This window comes from Hoplias malabaricus, chromosome 14 (assembly GCF_029633855.1).
Source record: "Hoplias malabaricus isolate fHopMal1 chromosome 14, fHopMal1.hap1, whole genome shotgun sequence".
Lineage (NCBI taxonomy): Eukaryota > Metazoa > Chordata > Actinopteri > Characiformes > Erythrinidae > Hoplias > Hoplias malabaricus.
The window spans coordinates 28,731,642-28,749,159 of NC_089813.1; the positions used below are offsets into that span (position 1 = coordinate 28,731,642).

General features: G+C 37.4%; 1 protein-coding gene and 1 pseudogene across 1 annotated transcript; both read right to left on the minus strand.

Moving 5' to 3' along the window:
- Window positions 1-559: 559 nt before the first annotated feature.
- On the minus strand, window positions 560-7,202 carry LOC136665885 (pepsin A-like; annotated as a pseudogene).
- A 2,912-nt stretch (window positions 7,203-10,114) lies between these two features.
- Window positions 10,115-15,239, minus strand: LOC136665887 (pepsin A-like). The gene is made up of 9 exons (XM_066643719.1): window positions 15,187-15,239; window positions 14,667-14,808; window positions 13,983-14,100; window positions 13,706-13,824; window positions 12,212-12,411; window positions 11,898-12,011; window positions 10,625-10,769; window positions 10,392-10,490; window positions 10,115-10,249 (listed from the first exon to the last, which is right to left on the minus strand). Exons 1-9 carry the CDS (start codon window positions 15,237-15,239, stop codon window positions 10,115-10,117), a joined length of 1,125 nt encoding a protein of 374 aa, XP_066499816.1.
- Between the last annotated feature and the right edge of the window lie 2,279 nt (window positions 15,240-17,518).

A 17,518-nucleotide genomic window follows, 5' to 3' on the forward strand; every position in this document is an offset into this window, starting at 1 on the left:
TTTAGTAGGTGGACTGGTCATGTGAAACTGTCCAATGGTGTGAGACTGAGTGACAGGGTGAGTGTGGGGCGCATGGTGTGTGCCCAGTGATTTTGTGTGAGCTCTGGACCCCTCCACGACCAGAGCTATAAAGTTGAGTTTACATATAAATCTGAAACATCAGTAGATGTGTTGTCTTGTTATGGATGATGAAACCAATATATATATTGTGCAAATATACTTTATTTGTTATTCAAAAGCACATAGACCTCTGCTATTTATTTTGTTTTTTCAAAGTGGATGTTTATATATATATATATTTAATAACACAACATGACGACTTCTACTATCAATGCATTAATTGCTAATATGATAAACCTAAGAGATATTGAAACCTGTATCTTGTGATATTTGTTTCTAATAACCATGAAGAGATCATAATATCATCAGATGTAAGTCAGTGTTGTTCCTCTTTGTTTATATATGACACATTTTGTGTTGATCTGGACACAATGACAGAAGCAGAGGTGATTTCTGATGCAATTTGTTTTATTTTTTGCACCTAAGAAATGATGCCCTTATCTCAGCAAAGACAATGTACAGGTTGGTGTTGATTTTGGGCTTTGTGCTTATGCAAGCTGAGCCAGACCCACGCTGTTGTCTGCCCTGTTAAAGATGGTGTACCAGTTCCTGATGAAGACATCCCCCAGGATCCAGGAGAAGCTGCTTCCAAAGTTGCCACCTGAGAAACCTGTCTGGCAACCATAGTAACCCTAGAACCAGAGGGGTACGTTAAAACTTTTATCTAGCTACATGTAGTCTACACACAAAGGCTTGAAAAATAGAAAATCACTTAGAAAATCAACATAAAATGGAATTCAACCAGTGTGTTACAGCTTTTGCACATTATTTAATACAGTTATATTAACACATTTTTGACTGCCAAAGATACCAAAGAGTAATTGACTGACCTGTGTGACGAAGGAGGAAGGAGGGATGGAGAATGTATAGCCATTAAGGGTGAATGTGACTGAAGGCATGCTCTGAACATTGCTGCAGCTCACAACGTACTGCAATGAGAAATGGATGGTATTAGAAGATAGTGTTGAAAATCTAGCTGAAGGGACCTAGGTAAATTTGGCTTCATTAAGTTCAAAAAGCACATGTCCAGCCTTCCACTTACATCTCCATTTTGGTCCTGCTGAGCTCCCAGATAAGCATTCAGGTTGCTGACATCACTACTTGGTCCGATAATCAGGGATGTCCCAGTATCAATAATAGCCTGGCAACCACCGGAGCAAGCAACAACTTGACCGTTGATTGTAACACTGCAAAACACAGAATCATTTCGTTTTTAACTGTTTTTAATTTACAGCTGTTGGAAATCTGATCTCCTGTTTAAAGTAGTCTGAATGATGGGGACAATTTGAACAGGCATCTGAGAGGACATGCTATTATTAATGCAGGGAACATGTAACTAAATATTAGGAAAGATTATATGAATGCAAATACTTCTGCCATCTTTTCTCACAGAGGGCCATGTAAATTCTATATAAGATGAATCAGGGTATCAGAGTAGACCGTTACATGCTGTAGCTCACCTGTCCATGGTGACCTGGTAGTAGCTCTCAGAGGAAAGAGGGAGCCAGTAGATGCTGCCAGTGTAATAGGAACTGTCAATCTCACCCAAGAACAACATACTGCCCTGCTGACCACTGGAAGATCCACATAAGATCATTTTAGTTTATCAAGCCAAACCTAATGTGGCTTAAAATACAACTTGTAACTGAACATACATTAAGCAACATCAGTGGAGTTCTGATGAAATACGCTAATCTAAATCACTAGTCAGTATGAGAGATTAATAAGCATTTACAAGCCATTCACCTGGGTAAATAAATTTCTTACATGTGGTTCTGTTTAAGATCAACTTTAACCAATTTCCACCTTTATTCCAAATGTAGATGATCTGACAAGGCATGTTTTATAAAGCTTGTTAATGCCCTGTAGCTATAAGGATAACTTGCTTAACATGAAATGAAAATAGCTTCTGATTAACGTAGCACACATTTGTGATGCCTAAATCATCATACTTTGACTAAGCCATGTAAAGAAATCATGAGCATAGTGGTAAAGTATGTAAAATAATCTCAAATAGACAATTTGCATGGCTTCTGAAAGTAAAATTCAAAATTCTAAATAAATCTTAGTACTAGCTATTTATAGCATTATGACATACCCATATAATTTACCGATAACATTAAGCTGTACAGTGTCAGTAACTTCTCATTTTGGAGAAAGGCAGTTGGCAAAATGCTAGCCAAATGGCCAAAAATGTTGCTTTTTGGCTAGTGCCAGTGTAAAACTGAGGATACAATTTAACATGACTTAATAAACTAATTTAATGCAATTTAGAGAGTTCCAAGGACTTCCACCGTACTTGCTGCTCAGGTAGACAGAAGACATCCTGAGAGACCAGACCCTGGCTCATCATGTTGTCAAAGACAGGGGTGGCACTATCAGAAGCAATGGACTGGTAAGCCAGACCCATAATACCATCAGGAGTCATGCTAGCCATGAAGGGAGCCTCAGTCTGGCTCAGCCCAAAGATCTGATTCTGCACTGAGATTCCACCAACCTACAGCAAAAAAAAAAAATTTTAGGAGTTACTTGCTAGTTACTGATTTTTTAACACTTTTCCAGAACCAATCAGTCGGTATTTTCATTTAGAGAGATGTAAGTGTCATTTACTGATAAATAGGAATTTGACTCAGAGCAAGAAGTGATAATTACAGTAACAGTGTCGTATCCCAGGTATCCAGTCATACTGCCAGTGCCATATGCAATGGAGACTGCAGTATTAGTACTCTGAAAAGTGCTGGAATCTTGAGGGTTGAACTGATCATGGTTCTCTAAAAAAAATAGAAAATAAGAATAATTTCAGGGTTAAAGTTTTACATACCATGGTACACAAATGCCCAAAGTCCATTTCAGTACTTACGGCAGGCCTGGCTAGAGCAGTAGACAGAAGGCACCCACAGATTGGATGAGCCAGTGTCCATAAGCACTGTGAAGGACTGACCAGGGGTACCAATGGAGATCACACCATAGTAGGTGAGCTGAGATATGACAAGAAAAAAATATATAGGTTTTGTTCACCACTATTTAATGCAAAACACAACACTAATTTCTCAACACTAATTTTGTACATAACACCTTATGTACAAAATGTAAATCTATCGTTATACTTATATAGTGCCTTTCTAGATACCCAAGGACGCTTTACAATCCACACACACTGGCGAGAAGCAGCAGAAATGCGCACTGGAGGACTGCATTGGGCACTAGGATTTCACCCAGGACAGAGCACCAATTCATATCTGGGCACACACATTCATTCACACACCAGGACAGTTATCACCTACCCTCCATGTTTTTGCACTGTGGGAGGAAACCGGAGACCCCGGAGGAAACCCATGCAAATACAGGGAGAACATGGAAACTCCACCCAGATGGGACTTGAACCCAAGATCCCAGCACTGAGAGGCGAACGTGCTAACCACTAAGCCACCGTGCCACCCAAGTACAATAAAAACAATACATAAAAACAGATTTGTTTTTTTCATTTAGTACATAATTCCATTATTAGATAAATTTGGAAAATCTCTATATCAAAGGGATAAGGCCCAAAGCCAATACTGGCTGGCTATGATCTTCAGGCCCTCACTTGGCACTGTGTTAAAAACAGATATGTTCCTGTAGTCGAAATTACTGCATGAGCTCAGACTGACTTCCCAAACTCCTTGTCCGTGATCACAGAACACAGTTTGTCACTGCAGCTACAAATATTTTTAATCTCTATCATGCAAAGCAGAAATCATTTATCAACATGATCCAGAAACTGCGTCACCTTCTCTGGGCCTGAGCTCATTTAAGATGGACTGAGGTTAAGTGGAAAAGTGTCTTGTGGTCCGACCAATTAAATTTTTAATTTCTTTTTGAAAGCCTGGATGCCACATCCTCCAGGATAAAGAGGAGAGGGACCATTCAAAAGGTCATAAGGTCACATTTGTGGAAAGGAACATCTCTGAAGACACTTAATGCAGAATGATATTTACAGATCCAACTTAAAATGTGCTCAAAATGAGCTCAAATCAGCTCAAAATGGGAAAATAGCTTAAAAATGTAAAAAGAATGTAGGGTGTAAATTACTTGAACATACACTGCATACAGGTTTTTTTTACATTTTGCATACCATCCCAACTTATTTGAAAATGGGGTTTTACTTGCAAACGTATACACTATTTCAAGTCCCAGTCCAGTCATTTTGTTTTATATTAACTTACATCAGCATCGTTGGTCATAGACTCTTCACCAGTCTGAACAAACTTGACCCATGGCTTATAGGGATATTGCTTTCTGTAATCTTCCCACAGACCTTGCTCCTGCAGCCTCTGGCGAGCAGATTTGCCCTTGATGAGAGGCACCCTGTGTAAAAAATTATGACAATTCCTGGTTAGAAACAGTGTATTGATGAACTGATGTTGAAGGAAAAACTCTAAACTGGCAACTGAATAATAATAATAATAATAATAATAATAATAATAAATTAATTCCCTTTACCTAGATGCCATCTTTGGTAACATTTTACTGCAGGTTAATTTTCATAAAACTGCATGACACCTACATAAGCTTCTTTGCACTGTAGAGTTTCAGCTGGCAATGGCAGATGGCATGGTGGATTGTGTCACTGACAATGCTTTCTGGAAGTATTCCTGAGCCCATTCTGTTTTTTCCTTGACAGTGCCATTCCTGTTTGAGGTGCAGTGATGTTTAAGGGCCCGGAGATCATGAGCATCCAGTAGAGGTTTATGGCCTTGACCCTTACGCACAGCAATTGTTCCAGATTCTCTGAATCTTTTGATGATGTTATGCACGGTTGATGATGATAACTTAAAAATCTTTGCTATTTTACGCTGGGTAACACCATTCTGGTATTGCTGCACTATCTTTCTGCACAACTATGGTGGAATTGGTGATCCTCTTACCATCTTGGCTTCAGAGAGACACTGACACTCTGAGAAGCTCTTTTTATACCCAATCATGTTGTCAATTGACCTAATTAGTGTTAATTGGTCTTCCAGCTGTTCGTTATTTGCTCAATTTCCTTTTTCCAGCCACTTATTGCTACTTGTCCCAACTTTTTGGGGATTTGTTGACACTGTGAAATTATGAATCAACATATTTTTCCTTTAAAATGTTACATTTACTCAGATTAAACTTTTGATCTGTCATCTATGTTCTATTACGAATAAAATATTGACATTTGCCATCTCCACATCATTGCATTCAGTTTTTATTCACAATTTGTTTAGTGTCCCAACTTTTTTGGAATCCGGTTTGTATAAATAAGACATAAGGCTATAGGTGCTGTCTGTTATTATGTCAGCTTAAATAAATAAAAACAACAACTTTATGGTGTATATCACAGTGTAATAGCAATGAGATGACATACTTAAACCTTATGAGTTATCTCAATCTCACTTCAGGTAAAGGCTACACAAACTCTCACCTTTGTTCAGTAAGGCAGACATAGCAGGCTATGTCAATATATCAACATTATATCACTGTAATATACACTGAGCTACAACCTTAATGCAATGTCAAGAAAAGTCACTTGACCCAGTGGTGATATCAGTTTGAAAAATGCAGGCATGAAATAATAATACAATAAAACAGATTTTTTTGAAAATCACACATTATGTGGCCCTTTAACTAAAAATATAAATATTGTTAATTTATAAATTTTGGATCATATAATTTCTGAATGCATCATTTTTTAGGAATATTTTTTTCTTTAATTGGTCTTTCATTTAGTTCACTGCATCTGTTAAAACAGTTCTTTAGATATTTTACAATTCTTTATTAATTTTGATTCATTTCAATTACCCAATCGATAGCAAATGATTGTCTCTGATCTTCAGAACTTTTCAGGAAAATATAACATTGAGCCGATGAGAAACACTGCTCCAGAGGCCCTTGACCTAGGAGTACTCTGTCCTTCATTCTGACCTTTTAACATTTCATATTCTGGTGGTAATAAAAACACCAAAACACAAAAAGCTCTTTTTTGTTGATCTGCACAGCCGTGTTTCTATATTTAGAGGAACTAGTTGTTTCGGTTAATGTCTTAACCTTGGCTTGAGGTATGAGGTCATTCTACAGACCTCCCACATTCACCTGTATCGTCATCTTCTTCCTCTGAATCTGTCTCACAAAATCTGTGCTGACAACTGAGCCAACACATTTTGCATGCAAAGTGTTTTGGAAAACTAAAACTATATTTTTGTTTCATGAAAATGCTTTGTAAAATTGACTAAATGTGTTTTGCTGCTATAAACAACAGATTGAATTTTCTGAATATTTATCATAATTAATGAGCATTTGACCGGTAGAATACACTACTATATATGAAATGGAACAAAAAACGCTTAGTTTTAATACAAGTAATATCACTCAAATCATACCTGGAAATCAAACCTGAAGTTTTAGCAAAAAGTAGCCTTGAGATTTTCTCCTGTGTTTTCATGATGATTGCAACAATTTTGTAATGGCTTGGTAAATACATGGGAAATACTTATATTTTGTTCACAGTTCAGTAGAGAACTCAGAACACTTGCCCCAAAAGGATGGAAGTTTGTTTCAGTAGTTCTTTTCATTAGATGATGAAAGAGCCACCTCTAAAATCATGTATCATATTTGATACGTTTGGCTTTATAGAGTTAAAAGCTCAATAAAAAAGTCACAAAGAAAAGCAAGACCGTGCTATGAAACAGAGTATAATAAACAGCTGAATATCTACAGTGCATGTTGAGAATACTTTTATGAAAACTTCATTTGGTCTAATGAGAAAATCACAATGCCTCCATGTGTCTCATTCTCTGTATCATAACTAAATTAGAAGTAGAAGCAAATAAAAGGTTAAACCTTTCCTAAAATAAACATGTACCAAAACAAAGAAAACAGACAAATTGTTTACCTGATGCACTGCGAGAGTGCGACCAACGCACACAAGACCAGGATCAGTTTCATTGTCTTCACTGAAACTCAATGCATGATTACACATTGAGACCCCATAATATATATACAGTTACAGTACTCTCCCTATCTCTACTTTTCCTTTCCACACAGATAATAACATAGATTAGTTTGTACCACTCAGGGGAAGGTGCCACTGCATATCATTTGACTTGTGTACATATGACTTATTTCTGAATGTTTTGGAATCATGTGGATCTTTTTCCCAAGGTCAATGCTCTGTGTATTGATATCATTAGATAAGATTGTTGAATGATATGAAATGTCAACAAAATGTTAATGAAACGCTTGTCTTTTACATTAGCGTTTTTGGTCTCCCATCACATTATATGTAAGACTTTTATTCTGTATTTAGACTTTTATTCTGTTGCTTTTAGTAATGTGTGAGTGTGTGTATTGCCCTGTGAAGGACTGGCGCCCCCTCCAGGGTGTGTTCCCGCCTTGTGCCCAGTGATTCTGGGTAGGCTCTGCGACCCTGAACTGGATGAGCGGTTACAGACAATCAATGAATGAATGAATGCTTTTAGTAACTCTTGATTTTTGTTGTTTCATTATTTTATTTTTATAATTATGTTATATATATATATATATATATAATTATGACGGTACGGTGGCACAGCAGCAGGAAGTGTCACTGTCACACAGATCCAGGGATTTTCCACCGTTTTTATATCTAGACATCTGTACAGATTTTTATACAAAATAACAACACACAAAACACTACATTATATATTCACTAAATATTTAAATGTTGATGTTGATAAAACTGTAAAAGATAAAGCTAAGGGGTTAGTGTATCACTATAATTTAATTAATAGAAAATGGTGATATGGTGACTTGTTTGAGTTTAAACAACAGCAAACAGTGCTATGCCTTGCAGTCAAATTAGTTTATCAGAAATTTCCAGATGGAAAAAATCTCAAGTTGAGATATGCATGACTTAATTTTCCAGACATACTATGCTGTGGATATCTGTGTGTGTGTGTGGGGGGGGGGGGGGATGAGAAACCTGACAAGGCAGTGAAATCTGGTAGAGACCACCAGATTTGTGCCCTTCAGAAGAATTTAACTTAAACCTATCATCTATGAAAAACAGGACATCCCTCTGCTCAACAAAGTGGGTCTGACAGGATGTGTAGCATCCAAGCAGTCATTATTACGAGAACAGCGCCATCTTGTGACATACTCATTTTTAATAGCGTAAAAGGTATGCTGAGCTCTAGTGCTTTGGGTACATCTGAATGGAAATGACTGAGGATATTTAAAAGTTAGATATTGTACACAGGACAAATCACGTGAAAATGTTCTCAATGGTGGGTCAAACCTGACTGGGTTGGGAGCAATAAAGTAAACACAAGAAGAAGGCCCTGTGTTCTGTAATTGTGCACCAGGTGGTGGCTAGCTTTATGTCTCAAGAGCATAAACTTTTCTCTGTTAAACATTAAATTTAACGTGAGCTTCAGATTTATTTTAAATGAATGCAGGAAACTTATTATCAGCTATCAGCCATGTTCACACTTGGCATTAACGTGTCTAGGGTGATCCAATCACAAGGGCCTGCCATAGAACAGCCAATGACATAACCCGCCATTGTGAATGTATCCCCTGTGATTGCATTTCAGCGTAATTTCTTTTAAAGAATGTGACATGTCAGTATTCACACAACACACACACTCACACATTCCTAAAAGCAACAGAATAAAAGTATAAATACTGAATAAAAGTCTTACATATAATGTGATGGGAGACCAAAACCGCTAATGCAAAAAAACAAGCATTTCATTAACCTTTTGTTGACATTTCATATCATTCAACAATCTTATCTAATGATACTGCTGCATTTGGTTTCAGACTGCAATGACTTGCAAAGCCTTGCTTACATTCCAGTAAATGGTTGTCAATTTTTGACTGCTTTGTATGATTGCAAATGAAGGGAGAGGACCGTCTGATATAAAGACTTCTGTTGGTGTTGGGGACACATCAGTACTACAGATCCGTTCCAAAATACTTAAAATGTACACTTACTCAAGACACATTAATGCCAGGTGTGAACAGGGAGAAGTATTAGCTAAGGTTTCTGTGCTGTTGACTGGCTAACAAGAGTACACTGAATCTGAGACTGGAATCCTTAGAAGACAGCAGGTCACATACAGAGAAAACAGTGACAGCTTTTACTGTAAATATGACATAAACTAGAATTCATTATTCCAGCAGCTTTACAGACAAACAGTAAACAAAAATGTTAAAGATTAATTTAAAAAAAGATTGTAAAATGGTATATTTATGTTTTACTCTCTTATTCTTCATCTTTTGCCTAATCATTAATAGGTTTGTGAATATTTAATCATATTTTAATGATTTAATTTATGAATTTGTTTCTTTATTTTTATATATACCTATATATATTTTTTGCTTGTAGGTCGAGACATGGTTCCCTACATGATACAGTCAATGATATCTTGGCTCTCATTAGGCTCCCTAATCCTAATTGTGTATGGATGGAAATACAGTTTTTCTAATATTGTTGCATACCATGTTTTAATGACTACTTTCAGTCATTAAGGGTGATAATGCACACTTTCACAAAAGTCAAGACAAGGATTTCAGTGTAAATTAATGGCTACCCTATTTAGCAGATATGAGTCAAATAGAACATGTCTGGGGTGTCACAGAATGTGGGATTAGCATCATAAAAATGCAATTTAAATCATGCAACAGAACCTTTAAGGAATGATTCAAGCACTATGAATATTTCTGGATTTACTGAGGGCAAAGATTTTTCTTGTAATTAGAATAATTAGAATTGAATAATTGCAATAATAAAATAATAATAATAATAATAATAATAATAATAATAATAGAATACATTATAAATGTAATGTAAATGTTTTCATACAAATGCATTAAAAGAAAATTCAACAAGAGATGTTTTGATGCTATGTTGTATATTTTATTGCTTAAAACAGAAACACTTATCTGTTTTGTTTTTTTTTTCTTCTCACATTATTGTTTAAATTAAAATATTTGCCATCCTTGCTTATGCAAGCTGAGCCAGGCCCACACTGTTGTTTGACCTGTCAAAGATGGTGTAGAAATTTCTGATGAAAACATCACCCAGGATCCACAACTGGTCTCTGCTGCCAGTAAATCCAGACCAGCAGCCACTGGAGTCCTGGAAGAAAATTTATTCAAATTATTCTCCCATTACAATTTTTGGGACAGCAGCAATATGAGATGATTAATGTCCTGTTTGATAAAGCTGTTGAGCAAAATGTAATATGTGGTTTGTCTCTGAAAAATAAAAGAGAGCTAACCTGAAAGACATAGGATGAGGCAGGAATGGTGAAAGTGTAGCCATTGATGGTGAAGGTAATTGAAGGCATGCACGGAACAGTGCTGCAGCTAACAGTAGCCTGCAAGGCAAAGGACATATGATGTCATTTGTACTGTGTCACTTTAAAGTACTTAAGTAGAATATGTAGATGGTTAATCTTGTCTGACATGAAAAAATAAACTTTATGAGGCATCAATAAGTACATCGACTCACATCTCCATATATGTCTGTGGTGGCACCAATCCAGGAGTTAATTTTGTTGATACCGCTGGTTGGCCCAACAATCAAGGAAGTGCCAGTATCAATAATAGCCTGACACCCACCAGCGCAAGCCACTATCTGGCCATTGATTGTAACACTGCAAAAATCACAATGGATAACACACAAGTATGGAATTCCACATTTATAAAACAGAATTTTAATAAACAGCACAAAAAGCAAGGAAATATGTGTTTGATAGATTATTTATTTGTTGTAACAAAGTATAGCTTCTTGGCCATAAATCTTATACCATTAGAAAACCTGTGAATTTCTCTTTTAAATGGTGCCACATTTGTAAGGAACATGCATTTGTGGGATGAGCAGTAGAGCTGAGTATGTGGGTTGCGCCCCTTTTTGCTGAAAAATTTGCCAATTTTTTTGCCAAATTTATTGTCAAGAAGCATTGTTACAACAAATAAATAATCTACCAAACATGCATTTTCTTACATTTTGTGCTATGTTTATGTATATATTTTAAGCAAAAGACTGTATTATAGCCTACAGTAAGAAAAAGAAATTACCTAATTTTAAATTTACAGGGTGGGCCATTTATATAGATACACCTTAATAAAAACTACGGATACTAGAAGCCTGTGCTATCATTTCTCCTGCGGTGTTGCTATCAGTGTGTGAAGAGTGGGAGAAGAGGGTTGCATTGACAATCCAACACAATGGATAGCCCTTTGAACACATTTTATAAGTGGTCAGAAACTTGTAAATAACTCATGAAAAAATAAAGTTATGTTAAAACCAAGCACAACATTGTTTTTCTTGTGAAATTTCCAATAATAAATTCCAAATCGATTTCTTTTCATTCTTAATACCTTATAAAATTATTATCTGTGCACTAACAAACTTTCTCAAGTTGTTTGACTCTTTCTGTTACAAATGTTAATTGCTGTATGTAGCACTTCAGGTCCACCCTTAATACTGAATGTTTTCTGGAATGAAAGGCACGTTATTTAAAACTTATTATTTGAAGCTAGAAAGTTTTTAGTACTGGTAAAAACAAGACTAATCTAAACACCCCTACCAAAAACTCAAGACTCTATTCATATATGTACGCCAGAGACTGAAGACATCATTCAACTCGCCAGAGATCTGAGGCTCAACTCAGACTTGCATGAACAGTCTCAGGCCAGCAACAACACCAATAATTGTAGATGTCACTGTCATAGTTGATGTGTGTGCTATGCATGGCATAATCAGACTGAGTGTAGTTCACCTGTCCATGGTGACCTGATAGTAGGTCTCAGAGGACAGTGGGATCCAGTAGATGTCGCCGGTGTACAATGAGTCGTCGATTTCACCAAAAAGCATCACACTGCCCTGCTCACTACTGCAGATTACAAAAAAATAAAAGTAATGATAATTCAAAAAAGCAAGTTGTTTTAAACTTCTAAGATGCTCTTAAACTAGAATTAATGTTAAAATACAGCTTGAGTGCCCAGAGAAACATCTACATCGTTGTGTGCTACCATCATCTGAACAAGTTAAAATTAGTGCCCAGTAAGAGGACTGTATCAGGTGTCACCGTACTTGCTGCTAAGGTAGACAGAGAAGACATCCTGTGCGACCAGACCCTGGCTCATCATGTTGTCAAAGACAGGAGTGGCATTATCAGAAGCAATGGACTGGTAAGCCAGACCCAGAATGCCATCTGCCGCTATGGTAGCCAAAAAGGGTGCCTCAGTCTTGCTCAGCCCAAAGACCTGATTCTTCACTGTTATTCCACCAATCTACAGCAAAAAATATTAACAGGTAGTCACTAGTTATAACTAAATATATCAGCACTTTTTTATATATATTCATTCAGTCAACAGTTAACTTTCATTCCAAATAACGTCAGGTTTCTGAAGCTAGTTTTTTTTTTTAGCTAAGTAATTAATCTAATAATATGTTAGATTAATAATATAATATAAGGATAAAGAAATAATATAAGGAGTAAATTAAATAATTTAATGTCTGTATTAATATTATCAGATTCATTCATGATGTTGAGCTGCAGTATCCGAAGCAAAATTAGCAGGTTAGCAAGTTTATACACTACTACAGTTCTATAACCACAGATTTTTAGGTACTACATTTCAGTTTTCAATAGAAACTTTAAGCTTTATCTCTAGCATTAATGTTTGAAACCAAAGAATGGTTCCAGTCCATGGTTTTTTTTTTTTTTGGAGAAGGTCTAAATAAGTTTCATTCTAAATAAGTCAGGTTAATCTGCAATTAAAATTTTGGTATTTATTTATTTATTTAATAACATTTAAGGTATAAATTAAGTAAAGGATTAAGCTTAATCCTGGACTACATCCCAATGCAAAATGCTGTGTAGTTTAGTGTAGTCCTGCTGAAGTCCCTGTCTAGGAAATTACTCATTAATATTTGTATAGTAGTAGTGTCGCAGTCACACAGCTCCAGGGACCTGAAAGTTGTGGGTTCGAGTCCCTCTCCGTGTCACTGTCTGTGAGGAGTAGTTGTGTTCTCCCCGTGTCTGCGTGGGTTTCCTCCAGGTGCTCCGGTTTCCTCCCACAGTCCAAAAACACACGTTGATAGGTTGATTGGCGACTCAAAAGTGTCCGTAGGTGTGAGTGTGTGAGTGAATATGTGAGTGTGTGTGTGTTGCCCTGTGAAGGACTGGCGTCCCCCTCCAGGGTGTATTCCCGCCTTGCTCCCAATGATTCCAGGTAGGCTCTGGACACACTGCGACCCTGAACTGGATAAGCAGTTACAGATAATGAATGAATGAATTAATATTTGTAAATAGATTATCAAATTGACCATTGATAAAATGAACTAGAGCATCAGTAGCAAGTTAGCAAGTTTACACACTACTAAAGGTTTATAGCATGTGCAGCTACTGGCTTTTAGCTCTCAAAAGAAACATAAATAAATTTTATCTCTAGCCTTAATCTACAAAGCCAAAGAATGGTTCCAAACCATGTGTTTTATATGTCTGAGGAACCAATGACTTATACTATAAAATTCATTTCTGCTACATTTTATTTTCAATGTTAGGATTCAGAAACACTATACCTGCACATTGTCGTATCCCAGGTATCCAGTCATACTTCCAGTGCCATACTGAATGGAAAGGGCCTGGTTGGTGCTTTTGAAAGTGCTGGAAGCACGAGGATTGAACCTCTTGTGGTTCACTAGAAGATTAAATAACTTTTAGTGCAGAAAAATGATTATTGTTTTGGTATGTCTAGAAAGAATTCTTCAAGAAAAAAGCTAATGTTTGGAGCACCATTAAGTAACTTCAGCTCATTCTGCTTCTGCCTCTGACTCTTTTGTATGGACTGTTACTTACGGCAGGCCTTGCTTGAACAGGAGACAGAAGGCACCCAGAGGTTTGATGAGCCAGAATCGAAAATCACCTGGAAGGACTGACCTGGGGTACCAATGGAGATAACACCATAGTAGAAGAGCTGAGAGAAAAATGTAAAAAAATTTCAGTTATCTGTCATTGTACAACAAACTGTGTCTTTTGCATTTAACCCCTCTATGGCAGGGAATACATGCACAAGTGCCTTAGGGGCAGTGAACACAGCCATGGCAGGCAGCCATTGCAGGTGCTTGGGGAGCGGCTGGGGGCCTTGCTCAGGGGCACTTTAGCAAAGGATTGAGGGAGGAATATAGTGCTTTTCCTTCACTCCCACCATTCTTAATTTGCCTGTCTGTCATGGGAATTAAACCAAAAACCTTCCAATCCAAAGCACATTATTCTAGCCATTAGGCGAACAAGAAGATGTTTGATGGAAAAAAAAAACATTTTGACTACATGGCAGCAATCCACAATCAGTCATGCATCATTGCAGTGTTTTTCTGTAGACATGGTAAAAAAAAAAACTTCTGAGGTATTTTTTTCTGAGCTATCTATGTTGTCAAACATAGACATTAGACTTTCGACCTGGCCCCAAGACCTAAATTCTAATATCCCGAAAATAAAAATCTGGCCATAGCACTGTGCAGGACCAATGTTTAAGTAACTTACATCAGCATCGTTGGTCATAGACTCAGCACCGGATTGCACAAACTTGATGGTGGGTCTGTGAGGATGGTTCAGCCTGAATTCCTTCCAATGGCCTTGCTCCTTCAGGTTCTCACGTGCACTTTTGCCCTTGATCAGGGGAATCCTGTAGCCCGGGTTACAGAAGAAGGGATTCATTCTTGGACAAAGTGACACCTGGCACTTTGGTTTAACTGACCAATTAACAGCTGCCACTCTCTGCTCAACCCTGCTGTAAACTGTAGAATCAACTCTATACAGCCCTTACATCCTGAACAGGAACATTAGAACAGTACTGAAAGCTACATCATCTTATTCTCAGCTGAATATTGAGGTTTTTATATTCTAAAACACTGACATTTGAAACCATGTGATTTCTCAATGGGAATCTAAACATTCTAGAGACTTGACGGTTACCAAAATCCAGCAAATTCTGTTACTGTTAGGGTATCCCCAATATTGCATTTTAAAAATACAGGGTAAAAACAAAGAATTCAGCACTTACCTGAGGGATTCTGAAAGTGTCACTAAGGCACACAAGAGCACGATCAGCTTCATTGTTTTTGCCCTGACTTTCCAGTTGGGCTCAGTGAGTGACTGCACAACCAGAGACTCAGCCTTTATATACAATCAGTCCACACACCTATACTTTACCCGTCATGTGCAACTTAAAACAAATTACTCAAATGTGATCTTTACATGATGTCTTCCTAAAGGTTTTAGCAATGTTTTAACACTATTTTGCATGGAAACATCAAACACTCTTGTGCTTGAGAGATTTTTATCCCTCAAGGTCAGATGGTCTTGTTCCACCAGAAACCTAAAAAATGATTCAAGCACTGTGAGGATTTCTGGATTCACTGAGACCATAGGGCTGGCCTATAGATTAATAGGTAACACTTTAAATTACAGGCTGCTAATTACTGGGTAAGTTAAGAGTAAGTACTTGTTATCTAAGCAGTAAGATACAATAAGTACTGAGTAAGTAAACGGTATGATACTAGAAATATGTGGTTATTACTGGGTATCTTACAAATACTTTACAAATTATGCACATAACTACATTCTGAATCCATTTGTACTTCTCAACATAATTACAGATTACAAAATTGACAGTTTATGTATGTGACTCTTACTGTCCTTTTTTATAAATAAGGAATGCAGGTTCTATTTTGAATTGACTGTAGTTCTGAATGTAATTATAAATCCTTTAAAATAATTTACAGTGCACATACAGAGAAGGACATGGTCAGTTACTTTTATTGCAGGCACTTCCAGAGTTTCACTGTGCTTTGTACTCATTAGTTTCAGAACATGGGATTTACCACAATAATCATCATCACATAATTCTGAGATATTTTACATTGTTTTGCCTGTATGTATTAAGACATTATATGTACATAGCTGACTAATGATGAAATGGGTGTTTCTCTTCTGCTCTTCTTACTTATTTGTAAAATGTTTCTAAGATACCAGTAATAACCACATATTTCTAGTGTCATACCATATCAATAATAGCCTGACACCTAAAAGAGCAAGCCACTATCTGGCCATTGATGGTAACACTGCAAATATCACAATGGATAACACACATAAGTATGGAATTTCACATTTATAAAGCAACTTTTTAATGTGTATAGGTTTTTAATAAAATACTTGCTTTTAGTGTAATTAAAAATCGACAGTCAGACTATGATGAGGTCCCTGTTTTACAGGTTCCACTATTTGAGTACATTTGGCTCTGGTTTGCAATGACTATATGCTGTCACAAATGTAATGTAATCCATCCATCCATTATCTGTAACCGCTTATCCAATTTAGGGTCGCGGGGGGTCCAGAGCCTACCTGGAATCATTGGGCGCAAGGCGGGAATACACCCTGGAGGGGACGCCAGTCCTTCACAGGGCAAAACAGACACATTCACTCACACCTACGGACACTTTCGAGTCGCCAATCCACCTGCAACGTGTGTTTTTGGACTGTGGGAGGAAACCGGAGCACCCGGAGGAAACCCACGCGGACATGGGGAGAACACACCAACTCCTCACAGACAGTCACCCGGAGCGGGAATCCAACCCACAACCTCCAGGCCCCTGGAGCTGTGTGACTGCGACACTACCTGCTATGCCACCGTGCCGCCCATGTAATGTAATGTAATGTGCAATTATTTGTCATTTTACAACATGCAATGAAATGTGTCTTCCTCATTTAACCCATCTATGGCAGTGAACACACACACACACACACACACACCTTATAGTGCACTAGGGACTATGAACACACATGCAGAGCAGTTGTGGGTTCGGTGCTTTACTAAAGTGGAATGAGGGGGGCATCACTGTGGCTGAATACAGTGCCATTGCCACAGATAAACGAAGTCATTGTTGAATTTTTGTTTACTGTGGAGTCAGATCAGAGTGAGATATAATATATGTAAAAATGTTGCCAAGTTACAAGCCGTCCTACTGAGCTTGTGAACAGCAGAGAAATATATGCGCATTGTCACGACAAACACAGCCCCAGAAACACACTGAGCGTTTTCATGTTTTATTTCCTATTATTTATTTATATGAAACTTTGTAAATGACCCCGTCCATCTCCACTGGGTGATAACACTGTGTTTGAGGCTCTGAGCTCTTTCTTGAGTTACTGAACATTGACAAGACCATGGACAACCTCACGGTTCAAGCTGAAATACCATCTCTTCTTTAGTTCCAGCTGGGAACTAACTTTTCTGGTTTGCGAACCAGTTTATATCGGTGGAAATGCGCCGAACGGTTCCAAATTTAGTTTGTAAACTGGAACTGTTGCAGTTCCTCCTTGGTGCAAAAGCGCTG